This window comes from Didymella exigua, assembly GCF_010094145.1.
Source record: "Didymella exigua CBS 183.55 unplaced genomic scaffold M421scaffold_9, whole genome shotgun sequence".
NCBI lineage: Eukaryota > Fungi > Ascomycota > Dothideomycetes > Pleosporales > Didymellaceae > Didymella > Didymella exigua.
The window spans coordinates 577,696-605,672 of record NW_022984783.1 but is presented as its reverse complement, the minus strand read 5'-3'; the positions used below and the strand labels follow the sequence as shown (position 1 = coordinate 605,672).

Sequence of the window (27,977 nt, the reverse complement as noted above, 5' to 3'; positions counted from 1 at the left end):
AGGAGCGCGCGTTGGCACCGACAGACGCCTTCCATTTGAAATAGGTGACTGGAGCAGCGGCAAATGAACTGCTGTAGTCCGACGATGACAACGAAGCTGTTGTTGCTTTCTCGACGTCGACGAGATTAGAAGAAAGCTTGGTATGACCTGTGCAACATGAGGCTGTTTCGATCGTACTCATGATTGGCCGCGGCAAGAAGTGATCTGGTCGGACGAGCATGGGCATCAATATGTCACTCTCCCACATGACGATGGTGGTTAGCTTTGTCAGTCCTCGGCCGAGGTCTTGACCTTATCAAAGCAACTTTTTCGGGAGGCTCATAGCGCTGACGTTGTACATAACAGTTCAGAGGTTACCTAAGCATCCACGACCAGACGCTCGGACACATATGCGAATGGTCACACGACGTTGAAGGACTCAGATTCATTCAGATTCCCTCACTCGATGGCAGCGTAAGTGTTTCCGTTGTATACGAGATAAACCATCGAGGCGGCCCGAATACCTCAACAATTTCGTCCAGGGGGTACAGCGGCAGAAGCTCCAGAGGGATCACCCTTAAGTCACAACTGGGCCACAAGATCCGGCCTACATGGACTGACCATCTAAAACTCGAAACCACATAAGAATTTGAACAGGTCCGCTCTCCACCGCTGAACGGGTCTCGCTACACTAAGACTATTGCACTTCAGTTAAATTATCAATTTGAGATGGCAACCGACTATACTAACATGTGGAGGAGCTGGGGAAGACACAAGAACGTCGACTACGCCACCGGGCCACCAGACTCGATGCATTCACCGAGTGCACGCTCAACTAGCAAACCGACAAGCTTCAAGGCCTCCCTTCCTACTGTAAGAAACCACTTACCGAAGTCCGCTTCCCAATAGTCCAGGTCCTCAAAACAAAGACAATGTAAACATTGGCTCCGGCTCTATCCGCAGCTTTCCACAGCGACCTTCACGCCGTTACCCCACAGCTTTGCTGTCGATCCGCGAATGCCGCATGCACCTCCCGTACTGGGCTACTGCCATGCTGAAGCACCCGCTCGTAGGCGCATCCAAGGCGGTCAAATTGGATCTTGCCGAGTATCAGAGGATGTATGACTTCTACCTGATGCGGTGGGCGTGAATGGTGAAGGCATAGATGACGGTTAAAAGTTGCCGGTAGCAGGCAAACATGCGCTACTTTTGCGATGACGGAAATGCGTGACGGAAAAGTGGGGTCTGGCTGCGAACTGCGACCGTGATCGGTGAAGGAGGGTGATTCAAGTCTCTGATGCCGCGCGATGGTACTCTACATACCGTCTTGATACCAAGTTGAGATCGGTGGGTCTCGGGAGCATCGCGATGTTGATATTGTATTCGCTATGCACTGCCTATATAAAGATGTGTCCGAACATGCTATGCGAATGGTGGTCTACATATGCAAGTACAAGAACAAGGGTATCCTATGCCCAAACACCATGCTATCCAAGCACACATCTCTTTGGCTTTTTCCTCAGTTTCAACAGCTCAGGCCTAGATGGACCTCGTTCATCGTCCGTATCATCTGCACACTAAGCTGACGTGCTGACGTTCCTCTTTGTGTACTGATATGTGGATGATGACACCTTCGCAGGCAAAGCCACCGGCCTTGGCTTTGAAGTAGACATTGTGACTGCTCGTCGAAGCGAAAGCGCAGCGACAATGTCAATGAACCGTTCCCTCATCACTTTCGTCGGACTCGTATCTTCTCTCGGTACCTGAATGCTAAAGAAATGTCAGCACAACAGTATATGTGCTGCTTGTCGACATCCCTAGCTGCTCACTGATACAGCTTGATCGTCTTGTTCCGGACCTCCTCGCACTGTTCTAACGCCTGGATGTGTCTCTCCTGCGCGACCTTCCACATCACCATGACCGCTTCGTCTTCCCGCATGCGATTGAGATAGCTGGCAAAACCGAGCTTCCTAGTAGTTTCACCGCGATGATGAATAAAGCGGTCATCGAGATCTTCAAGCTCCGCGCTCCTGGAGGCGAAGTGGTCGGTGACACCCTTGCTGAAGGCGTTGAACAACCTGACATAACCCTCCATGTGACTGAAGTAGGCATCTGTCGTTGTCGTGTCGAGCTTCAACGGAGGGTGAGGAGCCGCGGGTACTGGAGGAAGCTTCAATGAACGCGCTGAATTAGGTTTCGTTGGATGAGCGTTGGAGGCTTGCGACTGGAATGGCAGCGTGTCTTTGAGCGCATCAAGCGAGAGACTTCCATTTTGGGCAGGCAAGAACGGCTCGACAGTCGCAAGGCCTGCGAGGCCATTCAGGCCTGGTGCAGAAGAATCGCCCACAGGCGCAGGCGAGAGGCCAGTCTTTGGAGGCACCGACCCTGTCCTTCGTGCCTTGTCTTTCCTGGGCGAGGATGGTGCTGTTTTAGGTCTTGTAGCGGACGTATTCGCATTTGTGGTCGGAGTGTCTAAGTCGATATCCATCTCATCCGGCTCGCCTGTCGGTTCCTCTGCAGTCGCTTGATACTTCGGCCGAGCCTTCTCGGCCTGATCTTGTGGTCTGGGCACAGACGATTTGCGTGGAGGTTTTGGGCGTTTGACGGTCTCTGAATTCTTTCGATCCAAGGCTTCTTTCGGTAACGCCCAACTTGGCTCCTTGAACGTCTCAGACCAGATCTCTGGGCTGAACTTCGCAGTATGAGGCATGGCTTCGGTAGGTGGCGCGAACTTGGGTTTAGGCGGGGGACCAGGAGGCGGTGGAGGCATGTACCCAAACTGTGTCTTGAACGTGTTTCCAGCCGGTGGATATGAAGGTGCTGCTGCTCGTTGTGAGCCAGCTCTTCCTCGTGTTGGAGATTGCCGACCCTTGTTATTCGCACCTATCTGTACGTTCGGCGCAGCAAAGTAATCAGCATTACTCCCGAACTTGCCATGCCAGTCTGAGGGCGAGAACTTCAAGTTGATGCTTTCCTCACTCCTGCTCTTGAAGCTATTGGGTACGCTCCCGGGCGGTGGTGCACTTTGTTTGGATGGAGGAGTTGCAAAGCCATTCTGATCCCAGGTGGGTGGTGGAGGGTGTTGTGGAGCTCTTGGTTGCGCTCGTGGCCTGTTTGCAGTACTCTTTTGGAAAACTTCAGCCTCAGACTCGTCGCTGGAGTCTGGATACATTTGAGGAAATGGACCCTTCGTCGGATTACCGCCATATGAGTTACGCTGTTGTCGACGTCCGGAGTCCGAGTATGACCCTCCCTCATTAGACGGGCTAGGTTGATGTGAGTGTGATGGGGAGTTGCGCATGCTCGCAGACCTGCCAATGCCCTCTTCGCGAACACCTGAAGCCCTTGAGTAGTATGGTGTTCGTACACGATTGCCCTCTGAGAATGGTGCATCAACGTTGGGCGAGTTAGGTGTAGCTGGTGTGGGTGGTGTCGCAGCTGGGCGGGCATAGCTTGACCGATACCCTCCTGACTTTGCCGGCCCTTCGTCTGCACCCGGCGTCCCTGGGTTGAAGCCAGTCTTATTGGACGGCACCCTTGTACTCTGACTGCGCCCAAAAGGTGCACCATTGGGATTTTTGGTGTTTGTAGGATTGTGTGGTCGAGTCTCTTCAGGCCGAGCGCCTGATTTCATCTTCTGCCATGCTGTGAAGACATTCGCACGGTCCTGCGAGTCTTTATGCCCTGAAGGTGGCCGTTGCGCGGTCGGTGGCGGCCTGAAGTTCTTGTTGGTGAATCTGTCCTGCCCGCTGTTGTACGTCTGGTGATGCTGTGGCGGGGGCGGTCGTTGCGGCTGAGGCTGAGGCTTTGGGGGCTGAGGACGGTGGTAGGAGCTGCTGGGTGCGGTGGTCGTGTAGGCATTCCGTGGTGGAGGGGGCGGTCTGGTTCGTGGTGTGTTCGGCGTGTTCGTAGGTACGTTCAGATTGCGGTACTTTGTTCTCTCCTTGTCGTACTTGAGCCGCAGCGTTGGATCACATAGGACTTCGTGAGCAGCCTGGATCTCTTGAAATTTGACAACAAACTCTTGTTCACGCCCTGGATTGCGGTCGGGGTGGTATTGCAGGGCAAGAGAGCGGAAAGCCTTGCGGATCTCGTTCTCGCTGGCGTTGGGAGTGACTTTCAGATCCGCATAGTAATTTCGCGAAGCATCAGCTTTGACCATGGCGGGCGATCAGGTCTACGCTGTGCGCGCTGAAGTGAGGCGAGAGGCCCAGCGCGGGTGTTTGTAGTCTCGAACACCAGGCAGACGCGGCCGGTCAACTGCGCTTCGTGCAGTGTCTCACTGCCTGTGTCGTGAGGCGAAGCGGCTCAGATGATAGACCCTTGCGCGCGTGCACATGTGAACATTGCTATGTGAAAGCTGGACACTGCAGCTGAAGTTTCTGGAGAATGTCAGATCAGAAACGGCATGTCGTCACAGGCTTCGTTGCTGGTGTGTGTGCTTCTGGTCGCGATTGGACGTGGAGTTTGTTTTTGTAGGGAGCGGAGTTGGGCTGCTGTAGAAACGAGCCAGCCCTATGGCTTGCTTTCACTACCAGAATCGAGGTACCCTTGTCCTACTTCATCGTAGCTAAAGACGAAGGAAAGAGGACTTGTCTACTCACCAAACCAATACGCCGGACTGCATCGTAATGTCACTCGACACGTAAAGTCCTGCTGGCTGTGATCTCAGCCGGTGTCCTGCAATGGGCATGCATGCACCGGTGAGATCACATGCCGCAAGTTCACTTTCAAGGCACAGCAACCTCGAGTAAGCCGCAGCCCGGCCTCAGCCATATGCGTTGATATTTCTATCTCATAACTTCAGCCACGCAGATCTCGTGATCTGTGACACCCAAAAGTAATTTGCATGCTTTTTTAGTCAGGAACAAGCACGGGCTGGTCTGGTTGACAGCTCTGCTCGAGATCTGCTAATTAGGAAAGCGTGCTAAGATAAGGTTGATACCTGAGGCGCGACAGTCATGAAACGCTGCAACCCTCAGCATCACGCCTCGATAAATGCGCACATAGAACATGAAAACCGAGATCATGTCATCCACAAATCTTGACTTCCTCAGGCTTCCTCAGTCTTCCTCAGTATCCTCCATAGCTGTGGTATTAACCTGATATATCGACGTTATCTGCCTCTATTACGCGCCAACCTGGCCCCACCCGTTCATTGCGCGTTACATCATGATCGAGCATCGTCCCTCCTGCATCGAGGCACCCACAATGTCGTCCACCATCAAAACAGTGCCCTTTCAGCCGCCCAAGAAGATCCAACGACCAGAGGCAGATGCGCCATGGCACCAGTACCTGACCATCGACCTGATATGGTACGTGCTGGGCTACACAATCTTCCACCCGTTCGTGTCCTGGATTTTCGTCCTGTGTCTGCGCGCGCAGTACACGAAGTATGAGGCGCCTGAGATGCGCATTGCGATTGGCTGGTCCGTTCTGATGAGCGCGACTGGTATTTTCGGCATTGTCAGCGACAGAGTAGCCTTTGGCCCACACCGAGAGGTTGATTTGAGCGAGGAGGTCATTGTCATCACAGGTGGTGTCGATGGACTTGGTGGGCTGTTGGCGGAGACATATGGAATGAGGAACGCCAATATCGCTGTACTAGATTTGAAGACGGTGGACAAGGGGGAAGCCGAGGCAAGGGGGGTGGCCTACTACCAGTGCGATGTTGGAGATGCGCAGCAGGTGGAAGCTACGGCAGCGAAGATCGTCAAGGATGTGAGTAGACGACTGACTAAGTTGTGTGAAGCATGACTTGCTAACGAGCATAGCTTGGCCCTCCGACAATTCTCATCAACAACGCCGGCATCGTCCACACAAAGTCGATCCTCGAGTCTACTGCCGCCGAAGTCGAGCAGACCTTCCGCGTGAACACCATCTCCCACTTCACAACCCTCCGTGCCTTCCTCCCACACATGATTGCAGAAAGCCGCGGCACCATTGTCACGGTATCCTCCGTACTTGGTCATCTCGGTGCAGCGAACCTCTCCGCGTATTGCGCTTCGAAGGCAGCTCTTCTGGCTCTGCATCACTCGCTTCGCGCAGAACTCGCGAACATGCCTGGAGCAGAAGAAATCAAGACAATACTGGTACAGCCTGGGCAAATGAGCACGAAGATGTTCGAGCACGTACACGCGCCGAGCAAGTTCTTTGGGCCGCTTGTCACGCCTGCAGAAATAGCACAGAGGATCATTAGATTGGTAGATAAGGGTGAGAGTGGTGAGGTCGCGCTTCCACTTTACTCCAGATATATCCAAGTCCTCGGGTGTCTGCCTCATGGGATTCAGCACATTGCGAGAAGGTGGAGCGGTTTGGACACAGCCGTCCAAGATGGCCAATCAAAGTTGAAGGAGAAGGCTGAGAAGAAATGAAGTCACGTAGATAGGCAATTTCTAGCCTTCGCAACTAGGAATTATCAGAAGCATAATCGACACTCGACCAGACGATAGCATCGTTCTCATGCCCCGCATTGGAACCAGCGACGTTGTATCCTCAATCCATCTTGACTCATTGAGCGATCGCCCTCTTTAGCCAGGACTGCTTGAACACATGTTGCCATGCGATTACTTCGGTTCCGTGGGCCTAGCCCACAGAGATGACCCCCGACTGGACCAATCGAGGCTGAGCTGTAGTCATTTCTATCGGTCATCGCTCAATTTTGTTTACTGGGCCTTGCAACAGGGTCACTCCAGCTCGTATACTTTCAAATGACCGAGGTGTATGGGCTGCGATAGATTCCAGCTTCGAATGCGGGCCTTCCAACCCTCTTGACCACTGAGACCTCTTGCTGATATGCCTGAGTACTCGGGTCGCCGCAAACGAGGTCGAGAGAGCCGGTGTAAGTTCCACCTCCAGATCATTGATTCCAATATATGGCATTTCCAACACTGATCATCGCCCGTATAGCGTAGTCCCTGTTCCCCAAGGATTCGACTTGTTTGGCAATCAGCTGAGGAACGAGCAACAAGGTCGGCTTGGACACCCCTTGGCTCTGCAGAGTTCGCTAGTATAGTCACAGAGAGCACTATCTATTGCAAAAAAAATGTCGATGACATGTCTCGTGAGTGGCTAGGTGTAAACCTGCTTACTGTCGTGCGAGCTTGCCAACTCCGTATAAGATCCGATCATATAGCCAGAGTACCAGAGCATGCATGGGTCTTAGCAGCAGTGATCGCATTGGCTCGTCCATATCTCCAGGACATCCTACGCCTCAAAGAGTGAATCCCACGACTTAGGGCGGGGCTCTCAGTACATGTGCGACAATCCGTGCAAGTGCATACGTGATGCACCAGGCAAGCGTGCCGTGGCAGACGCCGCGTATTTTGTCTTGACGCTGACAAAGTGCCTGCCTGTCAACGTGGGTCAAGTGAGGCGGTCCACACCAGACTGTACCCCTTGAGCCGTTGTCGGCAATAAGGAGGTGTGAACCTGTTCTGGTAAGGTGGTCGATGAGGTTGATTCAGTCGGTGCATCCCGGCGATCAGACGTAGTGGTCGCATCAACTCATTGGCGAAGAGCATGACGAGTGCGACGGTGATGATCCACGATTCTCGTTTGCTCCACCAAGGTCGGCCGCGTAGATACAGGATTGTGGTTGTGATTGGGCAGGCGGCCACAGTCAGAAGAAGAGCGAGGCCTGTCAGATAATGCTGGGTGGCGACGCAGCGGATGACTTGGCCAAAGGCTACCGTACTGACCGAGGCTGTCCAGTACATGACTTGCGTTTTGAGAGGAATCAGAAGTGGGAGTCGTGGTCCCTCAGCATAAAGGTGCACCTCACACGCTTTCTCTTGATATGTTCCAGATAATGCGTTGGATAAAGCGGTTTTGTTGTCGAAGGTGTGTTTCTTTTCATCCCACTCGACATCTTTTGCCTGGCTGAGAAGAGGCTGCTTATCGGGATCCATGTCCTGTCCAGTAATGCAAAGATCAGTCTCTTGTACATGTCGTAGGATTGAGCTGATTTTGGAAGGGCATTGCGTGGCGTATGAAAAGCTCAAACCCAGATTGTGGTTCACTTGAGGATGGAAGCATGGTAGCTGCACGCACCAGACCCTACAGTAGGTCGATAACCTCAAACCCCTATCTTACCACCATACAGATTCATGAAAGACCAAAATCTGGATCGGTGCGGCGATAAGTCTTTGAAAGACGCCCCAGAAGCACGACTTGGCACCTGAACCAGGTCATATAAGCGGCATCTAGAGAGTGCAATAACTTCATTATATATGCTATGTCATAAGTATCTCTCACATACGACCATAGGACGTTGAAAACAAGGCTTCCCGTTCGCTCAGCCCTATTTAAGCAACGTACCGGCGGATTAGTAGTTAGGTGGGTGACCACTAGCGAATACCCGCTGTTGTATGTTTTTTGTCGTCCTTTTGCTCTTACCGTCCTAGCAAGTTTTGGTGAAGATGGGTTTATTGTTTTGTTTGATTTTTTGGACATCGGGACCACCCGATTGGGACCATCAATGTTCATGTGACGGGGAGTCAGTCTCATTGAATAGCTGCATACTAGAGAACTCGATCAGAATACGGTCCCTGCAACTGTAAGTCTATCCCTGAGAATACCCAGCATACTTAGTGAGTCGCCGTGACCTGGGAGTGGTAAAAATGATGTGATAGTCCTACAATACACTTACATCTCTCTAATCATCTAGCAGGTCCATGACTATCTGTGGGATTGCCTCGACACCATGCGCATGAATTGCGCTAATTGGAATCGATGAGACGTCCCTTTTCCATGCATTCTCACGCCCGCTTGGGTGCGGCTGCGCGCCACTCTTGACGTCTGCCAAGTAATCTTGCAACCTCACATAATTTTCCTGCGTACCCTCCAGATCCGCTTTAGTAGCAACGACGAACCACGGCTTCGCGGAGATAGGCTCTGATGTCAGGAAGGGCAGGGGTTCTAGTGAAGAATGCAGGTCCGGTTCGTCGAGCATGTCAGTTTCGCACTTTGGTTGAAGGCTGCCGGCAGGGCGGTACATGACCATCCTACGCTCTGTTTCGGCATTGAGCTCCTTGCCACGTAGAATTTCGTACTCGGAGACTTCGCGCCAGAGCAGCTCCAGGGCTTGGACAGCATCGCCGGCGTTGAGGTCGATAACGAACGCCAAGACAGCAGCGCGCTCTACGTGACGGAGGAAGCCAAGACCAAGACCTTTGTCAAGATGTGCGTCCTCGATGAGTCCAGGCACGTCGGCGATCGTGAAGCTTTCGCGGAGTTCGCCATGCTTGTTGCGCTTCATGACGAGTGGTCGACCTTTGTGGTTGTCGAGAACGACGGTGCCAACATTTGGCTGAAGCGTTGTGAAGGCCCAGTTACCTACTCGAGCACGGCTGTTGCTCAGAGCCCGAAGGAGGGTACTCTTTCCTGCGTTTGGAAGACCGACCAGTCCAAGGTCTGCAAGAATCTTCAATTCCAGCTGAACTGAGATCTTGAGGCCCTCTTCTCCTTTTGTCGCCATCTTCGGTCTGTTGTTGAAGGGCGTCATGAAGTTGGGATTGCCCAGACCACCCATAGCACCGGCTGCGAGGAGCATGGGCGTCTCCATGTGCTTGTCGAGGTCGAGCCATATCGGCGATTGCGGCTCGAGAGCGGCGAGATGTGACCGTCGAGGCTTTGGAAGCTGAGGAAACTTCATCCTATTCAGTTCGGTGGGCACTGTTCCAGGATAGACCAGCCATCGATCCTTCTTATAACCACCCTCCTCTTCCACCACGTCGCTATTTGCTTCCGCGCGCTCGCGCTGCATCTCAGCCTCCTCGGCCTCTTTGAGAAGAACTTCAACAGGGTCGTGTCTTTGTATCTCGCGCACGATAGTCCCCACTGGCACTTTAATGAGGACATCTGCGCCCCTTTCGCCACCCTTCACCTTGCCCTGCCCGTTTCGGCCTCTTCCAGCTTTGATAAGACGTCTTCGAGCAAGCTTGTGCAGCGAGGTTTCACCACGCACCGCCTGGATGTATACGTTGCCTCCGCTGCCTCCATCGCCGCCATTCGCAGGCCCTTCTGGGGTGTACATCTCGCGCAGAAACGAGACGCAGCCATGACCGCCAGCACCAGCTTCCAAGGTGAGAATCGTTCGATCGGCGAAGGGCGTAAGCGAGTAATCATCTGGGGTGGGGTCGAGTCGTGAGTAGTCCGATTGTTCGGTACCTGTAGAGCTACATCGTGCTGGTGGGTATCGCCTATGCAACGGACATCTACGCGAAACAGCGAGGAGTGTCGATTCGGTGAATGCCGGATAAAGGAACGGCGTGAGCGTTCCGCTGAGGAAGCTCGGTCGAACAGAAGGCATACGTCACAAGGTTATGTTTTGGTGTTGCAGGTAAAGGAAGGGACATTTGAGCCGCGGGTGTGATGGCTTCAGTTTTGCGCAGCCAATCAACGCGTAGAAGTTCCGGGATCAGCCCCACGCTACTCGTACGCACCTCCTTCCCCAAACTTACTTCGTACCTTTTCAATATACCTCAAATGGTGGTCATGTCGCAAATTCGGGTTTCGTGCACCACCACTGCTGCATAGTGCTTACTTCCGAGACAGGCAGCCCCCAATACACCATTGTTCATGCAGGTACTGCGAATTGCTGACGCATCAAGCCTGAACACAAGCCACTATGTTTCGGTGCCTGACTCTGGCCGCCACATGGATCGGTCTGCAGCTTGTCAATCCCACAGCAATCGGCATTCCAGACGACCTACCTCTTGGCTGTCAACAAGTAATCGTTTTCCGCCTCATCAAATGGGGCTTGGCTGCTTGGACCACTTTTGAAGCCAACGCTGTGCTCAACAAACTGGCTGACAACAGGTGGAGCTGGAGGAATGACAGGAGTAACTGGCACTGGTCCAAGGAGGTCGCAGTCGTTACTGGTGGCTCGGCGGGGATTGGTGCTTGTGTCGTCCAGAAGCTTGTATCACATGGTGTCAAGGTCGCAGTCCTCGATATTGGGGCGTTGTCCAGCCAATTCACCGATGGTCAGCAATCCATGCATCCAATAGGCCGATCGTATCCGCTGACAATCTCAAAGCTGAGCGAAAACTGATCCGGTACTATCGCTGCGATGTCACTTCGAGGAACGATGTTCACAAGGCTGCAGAAGATGTCCGTTCTGATCTGGGCTCACCCTCAGTCTTAATCAACAATGCGGGCATCGGAAATGCTTACACCATCCTTGAAATTCCAACTGAAGCGCTGAGGCAGCTTTTCGACATCAACCTGATCAGTCATTGGAGTACCGTTCAGGAGTTTCTGCCGGACATGATTGCCAACAAGAAGGGCCATATCATGAGCGTCGCTAGTCTAGCCTCATTCGTAGCTCTCGCCGGCGCAGTCGATTACAGCGCTACTAAGGCAGCCCTTCTTGCTTTTCACGAGGGCCTCACCCAGGAGTTGAAGCATCGATACAAGTGCCCGCAGATCAAGACAACCATCGTCCATCCGGGCTGGACGAAGTCGGCAATAACGTCTCATGAAGCGATCAAAGCAGGGCTGAAGCAAGCCAGAGCTACTCTTCTGGAGCCTGAGGATGTCGCTGACGCGATGGTCAAGCAGATCATTGCAGAAAGGAGTGGACAAATTGTTCTAGGTCCAGCGATATCGCCCAAGATCCGCGCATTTCCCATGTGGCTGCAGGAGATTATCAGAGACAGCCAAGCTAATGTGGTATCTGGGAATGGATCAACTGCAGACGCGGCGACATGAGATTGATGAGAAGGCCACGGTCAAGATACTGCAGGAAGTCGAGACTGCTAATTGGGGGCCGGGAACCGGATATGATATGGGGTGTGGGCGACACCGACAGCAACCGATGTGCATAAGCAGCACGGCAAAGCAACTTCAAGATGTGATCACCGTCTGGACGATTGCGACAAGCGAGATCGCGACTTTCCAGCGCGTATCTGCAGAGGGCAGCAGCCGTGTATATTGCAGTGCCCCGGCTAGCGTACCAACCGCAACGAGCTTCCCTCACGAACGAATCCCAAATCTTCGCAAGTCGCATAAAACCTATAGATGCATTGCGCCGACGGAGTACCGCATGCTAAAGTTAGATGACTGGTAGGTATTCTCGGACTACTATGGGGCTAAGCCTCATAAATGGACAGGGGCCTTGCAGGTTCACTAAGCCAGAATTGGCCCGATCCAGCCTACCACGAGCAGAAATCCGTCGGTGTTCGCACTTGAGATGCAAAGTCAATAAGTATTCAATGCCGTACTACCTACTGTGCGCTTCTTGGAATTGCAGGGTCGCTTTACTGCTAATACACTCAATCAGTCATTTCTGATTTGCGACCATGCGATGTGGTTCAAGAGGGACCTGCTCGGTTTCTACGCGGCATCATTGGCGTTGACTTTCACCGCAGCAGCGCTCAGCAAGGGTACATGACCCTTGTTGCTATATCGATTCAACGTGAAGAGTCCTGTATGCTAACTTGGAACCAGATGTTACCATGCATAAGAGGCATCACCAAGCCGAACGGCTTAGCTTCCCCTCGCTGAAGCTTCGCCAACAACCTGTGGGGAACCAGACGAGCTCAACAAAGATCATTGTGCCGACTTCCAAAGACGCAGAACCATCCAACCTTTCCGAAGTCCCGGAGACATCCCAAGCGTCGACTAGTATTGCTATACCGACAACAGCATCGTTGCCTGAATCGAGCTCATCATTCTTCCCTCTCCCTACACGAATCGAATCCGGACAAGACTTCACCTCTGTTACACTGAGTAGCAGTCATGTCTCGACTACGAGCCTGCATAGTACCGGAGGCATGTCGCCATCGAGCTCCGCAATTGAACAGCGGCCATCCCGAATTTCGACAACAGGACCGTCAGGTTTTTCGCAAGTTGTGACCTCAGAGCACGCGATCTCCTCGATAGTCCTCGATAGTACATTCGTCATGAGCTCATTCACGGCCGAGTCACAGGCTACAGGTAGCATGGTATCTGTAACCAGCTCAAGGCTTGAGTCAACGTCCATGTCCACTGCTGTGTCAGACCTTATTCCGTCTTCAACAGCAAGTCCTTTCCCATCACACACTTTGGCTTCAGTTCCAGCTGAAGGAACTTCACAAGCACAGTCTGACATCTTCCCAATTTTGACCAGTGACGGCGTGACTACTGTTACTTTGATCGAATCCAGATCCTCCATTGTACCAGCACCTCTATCCTCAACATTCGTGCCGGAAACCAGTAGCAACGTGGTCAGCACACCTGTGTTGACAACTCAGCCGAGCACCACAGCAACTATGCCTATCGAGCAGCAACAGAGCTCAATCATCCTTTCATTATCTGAAGCAACCAGCACGCCGATACCAAGTCCCACGGTTTCCGTTGGTTCTTCCAATGCACAAGCACCGATTTCTTCCTCCATCCCATTGTTCCCGACTTCGGCCTCCGGTACGACGGAGATATCCTTGAGCGTCGCGCCCGAGCCTACCACCGTCGTTGCACCAAGTGCAGCGTCATCGATGCCGGTCTCCTCGATATTGGGGCCTGGTTCAACTTCTGTCCTGGACCATGCAACAAGTACGATGGAAGGGACACTGTCGACACCTTCATCAAGCCTTCTGCCGACTTCAGCTGCATCTATCGGCTCCACTGAGCAGCCTTCAAGTAACAGTATCGCCGAGTCTACAACTACTACCAGCAGTATTCCGAGTGCCATTACGGATCAGCCTTCTGGAGCGACTACTTCCTCCTCGTCCAATTTTCCTGTTAGCAGCACCCAGGCGGAGCAAAAGACTACGTTTAGTGAGACATCAAGCTTGTCTAGCTCAGTCATTGATTCGCAGAGTTTACCGGCCTCCCAACAGTCCAGTCACTCTTTAGCGGCGACTTCTTCTAGCAGTTCAGCAACGACAGAGATACCTCAGTCGCCAAGCGAATCTGGTGTCGTTATCTCGTCATCGATGGAAGTCACTTCAGCGACGTCTGTTAGCCTGACTCCTTCTTCGACCTCTGTACTTGCACCATCGCCTACGTTGGTTGAGCCAGGCGCATCTGCATCATCAAATTTCGGGACCGCGTCCTCTAGCTTCGGTAGCGCCACTAAATCGCCATCAGCCTCACTTGGAACAAGTGTTTCATCAAGCATCACCACTGGCAGTGTACCGAGTCCATCGCTTGTGTCATCTGAACCGCTCGCCACCGGTGCAGCTTCCTCCGGGTCATCTTCCTCAAAGACCTCCATCGATATCTCACATACATCAACCTTTGTAGAAACACTATCTGCCACACAGCCTGCTTCTACCGGACCATCGTCTGCCACTACCACTCGAAGACAGTCACCGTTCGGCCTGATCACTGATTCAGGACCGCAAATCACCAACACTCACATGTCGTCCGTACAGGGTATTAATACCACTAGCTCTTCACCTCTATCGGCATTTAGTGGCAGCTCGCCGTCTTTCAGCTCATTTTCCGGTGCTAGTCAGGCTCTTTCATCGCAGCATCCAACGTCAGTTGTACACCCTTCGATGACTTCTCCTACCAATGGCCCAATTTCAGCTTCGGAAACCGCTGATCCAAGCTTCACAGCCACGACTTGGTCTTCAACGCAAACTTCTTTGGCCATTGCATCTTTTAGTGACACCCGGTCATTTGTTTCATCTAGAGCATTAACCATTGACACACCTCTGCCATCATCGGTTCAGACGAATGACATACAAGCAACATTGAGGTTTCCTACCACCTCAGGAACGATCACAGCTACCTTCTCCACGATATACGTCTCCCGTACTAAATCGTTTGTACTGGATTTGAGTACAGTCGCTTTCTCTTTATTCAGTCCTGTGACAGGGACTGTAGTGAATCAGACAGAGGCTCGAACTTCCAGCGCTGGAACGGTTACGGCCACTTTGCAAGGCCCAGAAACACGGATTCCTGCAAGTGAAACACTCACGTCTTCTACCAGTGTCGGTACTGGAGTAACCTCAACCCCGACATCGCCAATGCAACAATCGTCGTTGGCTGCTACAGTTGGCTCATCCGGCATTGTCAACATCACAACGACGGAGACACCAGAGTTCGGCATCACCTTCAGTCTTTCGATACCGCCCACGGGTACCACTCTAGGCACCGGGCCTGCTTCTAATGCTACACAGGTCGAAGCTTTACAGACTTCTTCCGTTCCACTTGTAATCAATTCAACAACTGCAGGTCTGTTAACCTCCAATACTTCAGATAGTGCATCTGACTCTCCATCGGAGACCCAGAGTGCGAAGTCAATATCAAGTTCTGATGGGACACCAGCCACAGACGGATCTAGTACTGAAGACGCGAAGACAACTGCGAGCCCACACGTTCCTACAAGCAGTCCAAGCCAAACAGCTGCTGCTGTTAGTCCGCCTCCGCTCACGACCTCGCAGACCGCTGGTGTTGCGGTCGGCGCCACAACTGGTCTGCTCATTGCAGTCGTCGCAGTCATCTTCATCGCTCGTCGCTATTATGTGACCAAGCAAGGCAATCGTATGAGTACTGGATCGATCTACCCGAAGATTGCATATCTCTACGACCCTAAGACTAGCGGAGATGGTGGCGACACGGATGCTTTGATGTCTGGTGCTACAGGCGGTCCGAATGATACTGTGCGGGGTGCAGCACGGGGTGTATCGATCCACACGCAGCGTCATAGCACAGTCACGATGCCAGTCACTCGCTTCACAAGTCCTGGCAACCCGTTCGTGAGGGCAGTCTGCGACCCAGCAATTCACAGATACTCTGAATATGCACGTGTCAATACCGCACGGGCGCTTTCATCTGCAGTAGCGGGCTATGGTGGTACCCCCGATCATTCGTCCTTGTACACGAAGTACCCACCAGATGTCACAGATCCATTTAATGACTATGTGATCCCATCACCGATCTTCGCTCCTTTCTCACCGGATGATATTCGAAGGCCAGAACTCAGGACACCGCGCAATGTGGAAGGCGAAAGGGGGCAGTACTTGCAGATGGCCGTTAACCCGTACGCATACCTCAACACCCCAGCTTCGATGTATCCGCCAGTCTCACCTTACGAGCGCTCGTCGACTCAAGGTCCCTTGCTAGCCAACGATGCTAGACGTCAGACCATCGACAGCGACCCGTTTGCGGACCCATTCGAGCACGACCTACTTCTTCATGTCAACGAGCAGGATCGTACATCCGATAGCGTGACAATATTCGCCCCGTCGCCGAATCTTGTGACTCCACGGACTCCTCGAACCCCAGTAGGGCCAAAGTTACCAGTCAGACAACCCAATAGCATGACGTCGGCCAAGTCACTGTTGAGCCCAGTGGCGGCAAAGTACCTGCACGAAGCGCAGGAGGTCAAGATACCACAGAAGAGTGTTGCTTCACCTGTACTTGTGCAAGTGGGCCGTTATTCTGTGATCAAGCCCTTCTCACCTCCACCAACTGCACCAGAGCCTCTGGGATGGGACGACATCAAACACGATTCCGAGAAGCACTTCTCAGATGAGCAAAGTATACCTGCGCCTCTCAAGTTTGCATCTCCTGTGATTAGGAAGAAGCCTGTCCCTAAGTCGCACGCTCGCACGAAGCCCTCCCTCATAGGAGCAGGGCAGATCCTTCTAGCTGGCAACGGATTGCCATTGACTGTCAAAATACCGCATAGGTACAGCAAGAGCGTTGGACTGGACGTGCCGAGGGCGCACGTCAGACCAGATCCAGCGCACGAAGAACTGTCGAGAGATCCAATCGTACGGGAGAAGAGGAGTAGAGAGTTGAGATTTGCAGACCCTGCTTTGATTGGAAAGGAGTTCTGATGGCCTGGATGCCTCAGTAGGGCATTTTATCTGGATTCAATGGCGTTGAAGATGCTTCAAGCCAAACACCATGCTCCAGCTTTGTTTTCAAACTATCATTCATCACATTTCACTTCGCACACTACCCACAGCGCCGTAGGCGTCCGTACCAATACTGTAGAGAAAACCGGTCATTTTGAAACGAGGACTTCCTCCTTGCCAACCTTGAATTTCAGGGATGATTGTCTGATATCGCGTCGGTCACCGAACACACGCCGCCCCGAAATGTTCACCATTTAGTCGGCAAAACAACCATGCACTCGATACGATATCAGTCGCCAAGCCATCCTTCCCACCCCTGCGTCATCATTAAAGGCCGACATTCACCCTCTGAGCCCTCCATCGATCTTGGCATGCGTCCATCATCGGCGATCTACCTTCCCTCCCTGATCCCAGCAACAGTAGCCCCAACGCTCCAAACGTTGGCCAGGAACAGGCATCCAGTCTCGCGCCCAGCTCGCGCCAGGACCCACGAGCCACACACCATCCACACGTTTGCTAGCGTCTGCAGCAGAAATTGAACAGGTCATTGCCAAATCAATAGTAGCGCTTCACGACTCCGGCGCTGATCAATAACGGCCAAATACCTGTTTCAGACCGAAGTCAGCCTTCCTGCAGACCCGATTGGTCCGCCCCAAGCGTCCGAGACGAGAGCGTGGCCACGCTGTTCTGCCTCGTCTCGCCTGCCTCGTCTCGCCTGCTCCCCGGTAGCGCAGACTAGTCCCGTCTGCCATGTGGTGGTGTGTGCGCGGGGAATGCCGCTGACTCCTGCCGTCACTTTCTACTTCAAGTTAGTGATCCGACTACTTTCCTTCTTAGTCGTAGTGGTAATTCGGTCCCAAAAGTGTGTTAGAGTTTGCAAAGCTTTGGCGCGCGGCAGGAGGAAGTGCCGGGTTTGAGATTGAGGTTTGGGCACTGATGATGCTCGCTACGCTTTGCGGTTTGCGTTGCGGGGAAAGCTCCGACGGTTGGGCAGGAGAGTTTAGCCGAAGGAAACCTTGGATAAAGTAAGCTGAGCGAAATTATGCTTTTGGCACAAAGGTTTTATCGTAGCTTTTGCTAAAGATGTCCGGACATACGTCCGTCGAAATGCATAAGACCGCCGTATTACATGTTGCGTTATCGCGTAAACCTGCGCGTCGACTAGTACGCATGCCTCCTCGCTCGGTTTGTACCGAATTGTAACGCCCCAAATTCCGAAACACGTTCCAGAATATGGTAACCCAACAATCACAAGATCACCATTCAAACATGTTAAAATTCAGCCCGTCCTGAAGTTTCGATGGCTGTCAATTCAGCCCAGCCGCTCCAGACCGTACAGACCGTCAATGAGACCATTAATTTCCTCCTCTTCGACCATGGCGATACCCTGACGCTTGATCTTCTTTCTGTTCCAAACGCCCACAAGCCATTCGTGAGGTGAAGCCTCGATGGCGATCGGACCTGGACATAATGGTAGTCTCTGACGGTGCTCTTGCTCGTACTTGAGCACTTGTTCGTATCGATCGACTTCCTTCAACGTGCGTTGTACGAGCCTCTTCAGAGGTCCTTGGCTGTTGGTCAAAGAGGCAAGAAAAGCATTAGCTTCTGCCTTTGCTGCATCCGACTGCAGCTGAACGAAGTCGTGGAACAGTCGACGCTTCTGTACCTCCACAGCGGTGTCGAACGGAGGAGCTAGGCCACCCAAGTCGCGGACGACGAGGAAGGGTGTCTCAGTATAATTCCAGCAATCATTTCCATGCAGCGTGTTCTGATGGTAGACTTGGACATCTAGCAAGTGCACCTTGACAGCACCTACGGTTGCGGCATTCTGTAGCTGCTGTCTGAGATCCTTGACGTCCAATGAGGAGTTAAAAATTGGGTTCTTGGAGAGCAGGTCCACCTCTTTGGTTGCTGATCGTCCGACACGGACTTTGGCAAACACTGTATGGACCTGGCCAAGACGTAAACTCGCGATATCCTTGTTGCCTGAGAATTCAACAATCTCGCAGCCATCCCGGGCTCGAAGGTCGACGCAAACCTTGTTGATCTCACCCACTGGCTTCACCGACCGAGCGTACTTGAGAACACGCTTGATACGCCCCGGAAGAGATTGGTACTGGTTCCAGTTGCTAATGAAGAAGTTCTTGCAGCATTCTTCGACGCATTGCACATCGCTAGCGTCAGGGGAGCGCCGGAATGGGATAGCTGCAGGATTGATCTGATGGACATATAGGTCTGGACAAGACTTTGATACATCGTGCAGGATGTGTGCGGCTGGAGAGAGTAATACAACATGGGTACGTCGGTATTTCAGGTTCTTGTCCTCGACGGACTTGACCACACCCAGGATGACCTCAGCCATCAATGGGTTTGGTCGAGGTGGTTTCCACGCTTGTGTGCCGCATTTGGCGATAGATGCGGTGAGATCGCGGAACGTTTCTTCGGTATTTGTGTTGAAGTGTCCAAGTGGAAATAGTACATCTGGTCTGTTTCCTGTAACAGACTGATGAGTGCAGTGTGTGGTGTAGAGCGCTACACGGTCACTCCGGTCGATGTGATAGAGAGCACTGTTTACGGCGTCCAGAGCTCTACCTAGACACTCTTTGCTGACATAGTACCTAGAATGGGTTAGTTACGCGGATCTATCTCGACTTTTCCGCACTCACGCGTTATCAACCACAAAGATGACATCGATAGTACTTTCTGGAAGCAGCCCACGATTGTGGAGAGCGCCTTCAGTCTCCACAGCGACCCAGAATTCTTGTTGCCCCTCCCCGGCTAGCTGAGCAACCTCAGAAAAGACTCTGACAGCAGCTCGCAATGTTGTGGGATTCTTCCCGCAAGTGGCTATGTTTTCAGCCTCGGGTTCTTCGTGGCGGTGTTCCATAGGTGAAGGAAGTCGTCTGGCAATACGGCCCATGATTGATCCTAGCCTTGCCCCGCTGTGCAGGTCAGCAACTACTCTTCAGCTCAAAGGTACGTGGGATAGTGACACACTTGCGTGCATGCTTCCTAATATATGCCTCGACAGCGTCTTCGCTTGGCTCCGGTGACGGGTCTTCGCTGACGTCGGCCTCATCATGGAGTTCGAGTGTAGTGGGCCAGGCCGAGTCTGACGCATCACCGCTGCTGCCACTTGTTTCGCCAGTATCTGTCCGCCGCAGACGAGACAGGCCAGTGAATAGCCGAAGAACAGAAGGACGGCGCTTGGTAGGGACAGGGCGATCGTCCGCACTCTGGCTGAGATTCTCGGCGGCTTCGGTGTGGTAGGTATGGCCAGCAGTGCCTGACACGACTGGCGCGTGCGCTGCTTCGTACGACATAGGGGCATCAAACAAAGGCCATGGGGCGGTTGTTGAGGCAGGCGCGCCTACTGGTCCACCGTTGAATGCGTTGTCATGACTGCTGGTGCGCGCGAAGTTTGCTGGGTCACCCATACTGGAGCCCGATGTCGAAGAACGACTTTCCCTGTTCTTGCGTATCGTCAGAGGTTGGTTGCTGGGCAATCGACTGACAGGCAAGGGTGTTACGGTCCAAGTCGATGGCACCTCGAGCGAAGCGGCCCAACCGAGAGGATATGCTTCAGTGCTGTAGTCCTGTGGTGACTCCCAGATGTCGCTTCTTATCTCGTTGATGATGTCGTCTAACGGACCATACACATACTTGTCGTCGACTCGATGATGGGTCGACTTACGGAAGATGCGTTTGCGGAATGTGGCTCTGCGCTTCTTCTGTATGTGCAGCGGCGGAGGGCAGAACGCGGAGTGTTGTGAGAGACCAAAGGACTCGAGCGCTGCTAGCGCCATGTTTGACGCGTCGAGGTGCAAACGGACAGCGTGACACGCTGTGTCCTACCTCGACCGTGAGTACTGCACACAAGGTGAAAGGAAACAAATAAACAAACCTGTTTTGCGTGAGCTGAACGGGCGACGAACACAACCAACGTATAAAACGCAAGGAATACTAAGAAGACGGTATGTTCTGAATGTTTGCATGCATAGAGCACGCTATCTGCTATTGATGCTGATGGTGTATGTGGGAGATGCAACAAAGCCTCCGTGAAGCTAATTCAGCACTAGGCCAAAGGAAGTCGCGACTTCAACTGTTTGTTGACGAGCCCGAATCGTCCTTGCCACCGCAAAGCATGGCCGCGTATCACCTTGAAGTCGCCCAGGAGACATCATCAAACAGGCCAGCTCCGTCAGATCAGACCTTTGCCGCTCTTGCAGTAGCGATGTCCAGGTACTGCTTTATCTTTGCGGTAGTCTCACTGTCTCCCTGCTGGAAACGTATCTGGTGTGGTCAGCGATTGAGCAAGCAAAAGAGCTTTTAGATAGCGACAGCTTACAATATCATCGCCGGCTCCCGGCCCGTATAGAACGGATTCAGATAAGCTAGCGTTGACCGCTCTCTTCATACGGTCCTCCCATACACCGTCCCAGTTCCACTCTCCAGGACGTCGATTCCTTCCGAGCGCTGAGCCCTCACCTAATACCGCGGAACCGGGACTAAGTAGCTGCTGCGCTGGCAATGCTGGGCCACGATAAGCCCGCCATGCGTGGTATGCGCTTGGGTTTGCTGCAGCGTCTAACGTGACTGAATCCAGGACTGCCTCCTCGCTGAATGACGACCGGACATACTCGAGAATGGTCACGATGGAAATACCAGTCGCCGGGGGCTGTGGTCCGGAGCCGCCTGAGGTTGCAGTGTCCGCTACCGAGCGTACAGGCCTAACACTTCGAGCGGGACTATCGACTGCGGATCCACTCACATCTCGTGAACTCACTGTCGATCGTCGTGCACGACCAAACCAGTGCGGGAAGCCATGACGAAGACTAAAGCCACCTGGTGGTAGCCGTTCATCGTCGGTTGCGCTGACGGTGTCCGTGTCCGAAGATGCAGTTGTCTGGGTGTATGTTGTGAGTGGCGTGAGCAGAGGGTGGAAGACATCGGTAGAAAAGGTCACCAGAGGTGGCAGAGCCGGATAGCTAGATGGAAATGAAGCCTGGAATCGTAGGACTGCAGGGGCATATGGACCTGTCAGGCGTGAATACAAAGAGAATCTGGTGTGGCAGACAGGCATGGCGTCAGTAGGCTTTGCTTAGCTCTACGACATCTGACTACCTTTTCGCACGAATATGACGCCCACCCATAGTGACGGATCACCGGGTGTAATGCTCACGAAAACACCATCGAGCTGTGCATGTTGCAGGGTGGAGCTAAGTTCTGTTAAGACCGACCGCCAAGCTGCCGACCGCAACCTACAACTCGATGAGCAGATGCTGCTTTCGGAAAGACGACAGCCTCGGAGATGAGGTGGATAGAGGCATGCCGCGTACAGTGTTGGTGCTGTACTTCGTATGCGGTCGTTCCTGTGGTGAGGTTGCAGGAGCGTTGAGGGACGATCTGCCCGGCCGTCGCTAAACAGAAGTGGGGCGCCCTTAGCCGCTGCACCTGGCACCTTCAAGCGCACAACACCATCAAGCTGTGCCCTTGTCAGAGCCGCGAAGGAGATGAGCGCGTATTACGGGAGTGCTGCAGACAAAGACCAGATGCCGACGTGGCAGTGCAGCAGCGCAGATTTGGAAGCGCGAATTGGCTGGATGTTTTCTCCATTGCTCGATTGGAGGCAAGAAAAAGCACCACATGAGACGATTGCTTCGTGCCACAACGATAATTAATACTATACGCACTCCTGTCCGACCCTCGCGTGGACAGCCCTTGTTGCATGCACGTTAGCGTCCGCCGCGGCAAGGCGTCCTGCAGACAGTGCTGCAAGCGGTGGGGGAGCGTTTGGTGTGGGCGGTACGGTGTCGAGTTTACACAATCCTGCGTGAGAAGCTCCTGTTGGGCGCGGACAGCCTCTGTCCAAAGCTAGAAGCGTAGACAAAGCTAGAAGCGTAGACACAGGAATGTGACAAGGACCGGTGAGTGACACATACATGCAGCGCACCCACGAGGCCGTCACCGTCGCTAACGCAAGGATCACGGTCCGACAGTAACTGGTGCTCACTACAGGACTGCGACCCGGGTCTGCGGATGCTGAGTACCTTGCACAGCGACCAAGAAGCGACCTGAGTGACGATCGCCCGGCGATATCTATGCGGCTTTGGAGATAGGTTCGTCCTACATCTGACCGCCTGTCGTGCAACCTCACGGCTTTGAAATGCGCTGGCTCCAGTCACGACGAAACAAGCAGAGCAGGCTGCGACTGCATCACACGTTACTGCCGCGCCTCACGTGCCCCGTTGGCGCATTGTTCGACGGCAGAGGTGAGCAGTGACTCGTCTGAAGAGATCGGAGAAAATCGACCCATGTTGTCGGGTCCGTCAAGTATCTATTTCTGCCCACTCTCAGCGTTGGCGGCGACGACAGGGCACGCCCAAGGCATCCGCCCGCCCACTGGATCCCCACGAATCCAAGGGCGCATCAGGTCTCGCTGCTGCTTCAGGCAGGCGTGCCTCTCGGTTGTGGATGCAAAGTGTGCTTACGGTAATGCGTATGCGAAAGCAACAGCCGGTGGAGCCCTTCATCGGAGGATTCGCATGGAGCAATCATACCGCAAGGACCACCAGCCTGGCGCGAGTAGAAGACACTAAGACGTTTCAAAGCCTTCTCAGGCCCCGGTCTATCGTGTTCATCTCGCGTGGAATCTGCAAGGCACCCTGGCCAATGGCTGCATCAGCGCAGCCTTACGTCCACACCGCCACAAAGGCATCCTGACTCGGCGTCGAAACCAGCCGTTCTTGCGCGGTCGCAGACTGTGCCCGCCGCAGCTGCGACAGCTCAGCTCGCGACATGCGACGGAGGTGCTGCCGGCTCCACCAGGAGGCCAGCGAGTGTTACTGCTATTGTTCAGGGCAGCAACACAGCAGGTGCCTACCGAGCGCAGATGCGCGCAAAGGCGCCGTCAGCTGATGCGACTTTGGGCATCGAGGTCCACGATGTTTGATATGCGATGACGGCACGATGGGCGTCCTGAGAGTCGGTTGGCCAAGGAGGCAAGTGGGAACTTTCGGATCACGGTGACAGCAGGGTTGCGTGGAAATGATACCTGGGGCAGCAAATGGAACGGCGGCATGGGGAGTGCTAAGGAGCGGTCTGGGAGACACGAAACGTGTTGTGTCGTTCTTTCGGCCATTTGGAGCGCGCGACTCGTGCCCTGGACGCGCTGCTGACGACGAGCTGTATCGTCACTTAGCTACCGCAGCAAGGCGACGCTGGAGCTACTGCTGCGCGTCGCCGCGTGACGCCCTCGATGGGCATACTTTTGACGTGGTCGCGGCTCTTACCAGGTGCAGATACACCGCCATTTTTGAGTTCGTCGGAGCAATCACGGTTTGAAGCGACGATGCCAACGCCCATCACAGGCTCCCAGCAGGGTGGGCTTCGATTGGCCAAAGCTTGCTTCTGGAAAGCATACTGTGTACGGCGAAGGCTCTCCTGCCTGACTCGCAAGCTGTCAAGACTCAAGAGTCAGTTGCGCCGCAAGGTTTTGCTGCCATGCCCCTGAGCAGGCTTCTGACAAAGGAATTGTTTGGCACCGGATGGTGTCCACACCGGAACAAAGTCCTATTTGTCCGCGGGGAAGCTGGGAGCAATCCCGTTTCCTCTTACGGCCTCTCAGCGGCCAGCGACAGTCGGCACGACGTTCGCGGGCTTCCTAGTCACGGCAGGGATCCCTGGCGCCGTGTGATGCAGCTCTGGAGGCCATACTAGACTAGTGCATGTGGACCGTATCCGCGGTTTTGGGCTAACCACAACCCGCATATTTTTTTGCCGGGACGCAACCGTGCGCGTTGATCGTCTTCGCGAGTTCCAAGTCATCGCACGACGTCTCAACGCTCTTGCAACTCTCCCTGGCTGACCATACCAGATCGACCCTAGCCTGTCCAATGTCGTGGATTCCGCCCAACCCGGTCCCAGTCCTGTGTGAGGCACACACACACACAAAAGCGCCCTCGCTCAGGGGTTACAGCTCCGCTGTTGTTTTCGGGCACAAAGTCACCCATTTCGTCCGGTGACCTGGGGTCGCAATTGACGTGAGGCTAGCAGCAGAGTGGCTGCAAGCACAGCGTTTCTGTGGACGTCTATCGGCAAACTGTATGTTGTGCGCGTTGAGCCATGGCATCGCGGCTCCGCTTTCATTTCACGTTCGCTGGTCCTTCCGCTGTCCCTATCCGCCCAGACTACGTATCCATATCCACAACAATCACCGCCTGTTTCTCCGTTTCCTCCCCGCTGCCCTAATCCCTGCACGCCCCAGCGGCCCATCCGCTTCACGACGCCACTTAAATCTTGCTCTGCCCTATATACTCTGAGACGCTTGCACCCACCTTGACTTGAACTCTTCCTCTCTACCCTGGAGGTATCAACTCACACCAACCCGCACATGTCTCACCTGCTACAACACGCCCAGACATCGACCAACGCTTTCCTCGGACCGTAACAACAGCACATCTTCCCTTCACGCATATCACACCCATACGACAGCAATGGCTCGATTCGGCGGACTATCCGCCACGAGCAGAGGCAAGGCGCCTTTCCCAGTTCAGCAGATGGCTATCTTGGGTGAGTGGTGGTCCTTTGTGATTGCTCCAAGCAATTGGTCTAACAAACGTAGCGCTCTGCCGGATATGCGAACCCATTGCCTTCATGTCCATTTTCCCATACGCGTTTCAGATGGTCAAGTCATTCGGCTACAGCGAAGGCGAAGCAGCCATGTACACGGGCATGGTCACATCGGCATTTGCATTCATGGAGTGTGTCAGTGGCATCTTCTGGGGCCGACTGAGCGACAGGATTGGGCGCAAGAAGGTGCTCCTTGGAGGCATGTTTGGCACCGGTTTGAGCATGCTTCTTTTTGGTGTCGCCGGAAGCCTGCCAGTGGCTTTGTTCGCTCGGGCTCTTGGTGGCCTTCTCAACGGGTGAGGTCATCGCTTGCGCTAGGGCCTGACCTTCCGCTAACCGACATGCAGGAACATCGGCGTCCTCCAAACAACCGTCGCTGAGCTGATTACGGACGAGAGGCACCAGCGTAAGTTTACTCTAACGCCCAAAGTTTACAGGGATCGTCGACTGACTTTCATAGCGCGCGCTTATTCCATCATGCCTTTTGTATGGTGCCTTGGGTAATGATTCCTCTCCGTAGTATGGTCCTGCAGCCCACTAACCGCCTTTTTACAGCACCATCATTGGCGGCTCCCTTGGCGGAGTTCTCGCGCAACCTGCGCAGACATACGATTTCTTCAAGGGCACTGTCTTTGAAACGCACCCGTTCCTCTTGCCGAATGTTGTCTGTGCCCTAGTCGTCGTTCTTGGACTCGCAGTCGGTATTCTGTTCCTGCAGGAAACGCACGAGGACAAGAAGTACGATGAGGACCGCGGTGTCGAAGCCGGCAAGTGGCTGCTGCGCAAGATTCGGAGGTCGGAGCAAGAGGCGTCTTTCAACGACAAAGATGCATCGCTTGACGAGATGACATGCATGTTGGAGGGCCACGACGTTCGCACGCATGTGTACCGGAGCACCGACAGCTCGCCGACACTATGCAGTACTCGTACATCCCTGTCCGAGCCACCCGCGTTTTGTTTGGACCAGGAAAAGGCGCCGGCGCCGCCTGTACGACACGCGTTCACCAAGCAGGTCTGCCTGGTCATCTTGTGCTACGGCATTCTCGCTTTGTAGGTTTTCCTTCAGTCTCCTGACGCAGTGCGACATCTAACTTGCGGCTAGCCACACAATTTCTCTGGAGCAGCTCCTCCCAATTCTCATGTCCAAGGCGGCATACGTGCCAGGCACAGCCAACCTCCCATTCATGTTCGAGGGTGGGTTCGAATGGCAGACGCAGAACATTGGCGCTTTCCTTGCGATGCAGGGCGCGATGCAGATGGTGGCGCAGCTCTTCCTCTTCCCCTGGCTCAGCAAGAAGCTCGGAAGCCTGCGGACCTTCTGGATCACCATGTGCCTGTACCCGGTTCTCTACGTGCTGGCTCCCTACCTCGCTCTCCTCCCCGAGAAGCTTCGCATCCCCGGACTTATTTTCTTGCTCCTCGGCAAGGTCACGTTCCAGTCGCTCTCGTACCCATCTCTGGCGATTATCCTGGCCAACTCGTCCCCGTCCAAACGGGTGCTGGGGACTTTGAACGGCGCGGCAGCGTCTTCGGCCAGCGTGTGCCGCGGATTCGGACCTACGATTTCCGGGGCAGTCGACAGCTGGGGCGGCAGCCACCACATGTCTGGCCTGGCGTGGTGGGCGGTTGCCAGCATTGCGCTCGTTGGATGGCTCCCTGGGGCGATGCTCAAGGAGTCGAACAAGCCCACGATCCGCCAAGACGACGAGGAGGCGCTGGTTGACTGCGCGTCTGACGCGGAGTCGGTGGCCACGCTGACGCCGGACGAGGAGGCGGAGATGGTTCTCCGTAAGTAGACGCTACCCGGACGAGGAGGCAGAGACGGTTCTCCAAGTAGAGCTGTGGGAACCATTACGGCGCACACGACTTGCAAATATTCCACGGCGTTTCTCGGATTCAGGAACATGGACAGCAGCACGACGGGTCTTTACAGACAACAGCCCAACGGGTCTTTACAGACAACAACACGGGTCTCGATGGACAACAGCACGACGGGTCTTTACAGACAACAACACAACGGGTCTTTACAGACAACAACACAACGGGTCTTTACATACAACAGCACAACGGGTCTTTACAGACAACAACACGGGTCTTCATAGACAACAACACACGACGGCTCTCTCCGGACACTTTGGAGCCTTGCATTCACACGGCGTTTACACCTTGGTCTCAGTACTTCCAGCGACATTGTAATGGGCGGACATTTTTGGGCGATTTTGCGTACTAGACGGGGAACAGCTCGGGCATGCAGAGAGCCAGCGATGGCCGAGTCGAGCAAGGCGTTTATTTTTTTTATTTTACTTTTTTGAAGAGCAAGGACAAATACCCCGGCATTTCTTTACACTAGTTTACGACTGTAGAGTCGTCAACACCTAGATTAGTTTGCTCGCGCAATACGATGTGGAGTTTCTTGATGACAGCAGAGGCATGACGATGACTTGGCAACAGTGAGTGCAGGTGGTGTAGGTGTGCGCGGTGCAGGCAGTGCAGGTGGTATAGACGGTGCAGGCAGTACAGGCAGCGCGGTGCAGGCAGTGCAGGTGGTATAGACGGTGCAGGCAGTAC

General features: G+C 53.8%; 8 protein-coding genes and 1 pseudogene across 9 annotated transcripts; 4 read left to right on the top strand and 5 right to left on the bottom strand.

The window, feature by feature from the left end:
* Positions 1 to 1,332: 1,332 nt before the first annotated feature.
* On the bottom strand, positions 1,333 to 4,640 carry M421DRAFT_419135 (uncharacterized protein). The gene is made up of 2 exons (XM_033592019.1): positions 4,584 to 4,640; positions 1,333 to 4,361 (listed from the first exon to the last, which is right to left on the bottom strand). The coding sequence occupies exon 2, from the start codon at positions 4,139 to 4,141 to the stop codon at positions 1,805 to 1,807; it is 2,337 nt and encodes a 778-aa protein (XP_033450351.1). The 5' UTR covers positions 4,142 to 4,361; positions 4,584 to 4,640; the 3' UTR covers positions 1,333 to 1,804.
* A 324-nt stretch (positions 4,641 to 4,964) lies between these two features.
* M421DRAFT_419134 (short chain dehydrogenase/reductase) lies at positions 4,965 to 6,497 on the top strand. The gene is made up of 2 exons (XM_033592018.1): positions 4,965 to 5,700; positions 5,754 to 6,497. Exons 1-2 carry the CDS (start codon positions 5,152 to 5,154, stop codon positions 6,351 to 6,353), a joined length of 1,149 nt encoding a protein of 382 aa, XP_033450350.1. The 5' UTR covers positions 4,965 to 5,151; the 3' UTR covers positions 6,354 to 6,497.
* A 558-nt stretch (positions 6,498 to 7,055) lies between these two features.
* On the bottom strand, positions 7,056 to 8,010 carry M421DRAFT_414079 (annotated as a pseudogene; the record flags this gene model as incomplete). The annotated part of the gene is made up of 1 exon: positions 7,056 to 8,010. A coding segment is annotated over one exon (676 nt), but the record flags the coding sequence as incomplete, so codon positions are not given.
* Positions 8,011 to 8,300: 290 nt separating this feature from the next.
* M421DRAFT_419133 (GTP-binding protein Obg/CgtA) lies at positions 8,301 to 10,313 on the bottom strand. Its single transcript, XM_033592017.1, has one exon. It carries the CDS (start codon positions 10,289 to 10,291, stop codon positions 8,636 to 8,638), a length of 1,656 nt encoding a protein of 551 aa, XP_033450349.1. The 5' UTR covers positions 10,292 to 10,313; the 3' UTR covers positions 8,301 to 8,635.
* A 1-nt stretch (position 10,314) lies between these two features.
* M421DRAFT_384664 (NAD(P)-binding protein) lies at positions 10,315 to 11,992 on the top strand. The gene is made up of 2 exons (XM_033589898.1): positions 10,315 to 10,967; positions 11,021 to 11,992. The coding sequence occupies exons 1-2, from the start codon at positions 10,610 to 10,612 to the stop codon at positions 11,692 to 11,694; spliced, it is 1,032 nt and encodes a 343-aa protein (XP_033450348.1). The 5' UTR covers positions 10,315 to 10,609; the 3' UTR covers positions 11,695 to 11,992.
* A 2,947-nt stretch (positions 11,993 to 14,939) lies between these two features.
* Positions 14,940 to 16,757, top strand: M421DRAFT_3853 (uncharacterized protein; the record flags this gene model as incomplete). Its single annotated transcript, XM_033589904.1, has 1 exon — positions 14,940 to 16,757. The coding sequence occupies one exon, from the start codon at positions 14,940 to 14,942 to the stop codon at positions 16,755 to 16,757; it is 1,818 nt and encodes a 605-aa protein (XP_033450347.1).
* Positions 16,758 to 17,704: 947 nt separating this feature from the next.
* On the bottom strand, positions 17,705 to 20,719 carry M421DRAFT_414073 (uncharacterized protein). Its single transcript, XM_033590469.1, has 3 exons — positions 19,776 to 20,719; positions 19,445 to 19,720; positions 17,705 to 19,396 (listed from the first exon to the last, which is right to left on the bottom strand). Exons 1-3 carry the CDS (start codon positions 20,582 to 20,584, stop codon positions 18,091 to 18,093), a joined length of 2,391 nt encoding a protein of 796 aa, XP_033450346.1. The 5' UTR covers positions 20,585 to 20,719; the 3' UTR covers positions 17,705 to 18,090.
* Positions 20,720 to 20,759: 40 nt separating this feature from the next.
* On the bottom strand, positions 20,760 to 22,160 carry M421DRAFT_419129 (uncharacterized protein). Its single transcript, XM_033592016.1, has 4 exons — positions 22,044 to 22,160; positions 21,903 to 21,997; positions 21,127 to 21,815; positions 20,760 to 21,071 (listed from the first exon to the last, which is right to left on the bottom strand). The coding sequence occupies exons 1-4, from the start codon at positions 22,106 to 22,108 to the stop codon at positions 20,985 to 20,987; spliced, it is 936 nt and encodes a 311-aa protein (XP_033450345.1). The 5' UTR covers positions 22,109 to 22,160; the 3' UTR covers positions 20,760 to 20,984.
* A 3,113-nt stretch (positions 22,161 to 25,273) lies between these two features.
* M421DRAFT_100048 (MFS general substrate transporter) lies at positions 25,274 to 27,205 on the top strand (the record flags this gene model as incomplete). Its single annotated transcript, XM_033586476.1, has 6 exons — positions 25,274 to 25,349; positions 25,402 to 25,705; positions 25,757 to 25,815; positions 25,870 to 25,909; positions 25,965 to 26,459; positions 26,512 to 27,205. The coding sequence occupies 6 exons, from the start codon at positions 25,274 to 25,276 to the stop codon at positions 27,203 to 27,205; spliced, it is 1,668 nt and encodes a 555-aa protein (XP_033450344.1).
* Between the last annotated feature and the right edge of the window lie 772 nt (positions 27,206 to 27,977).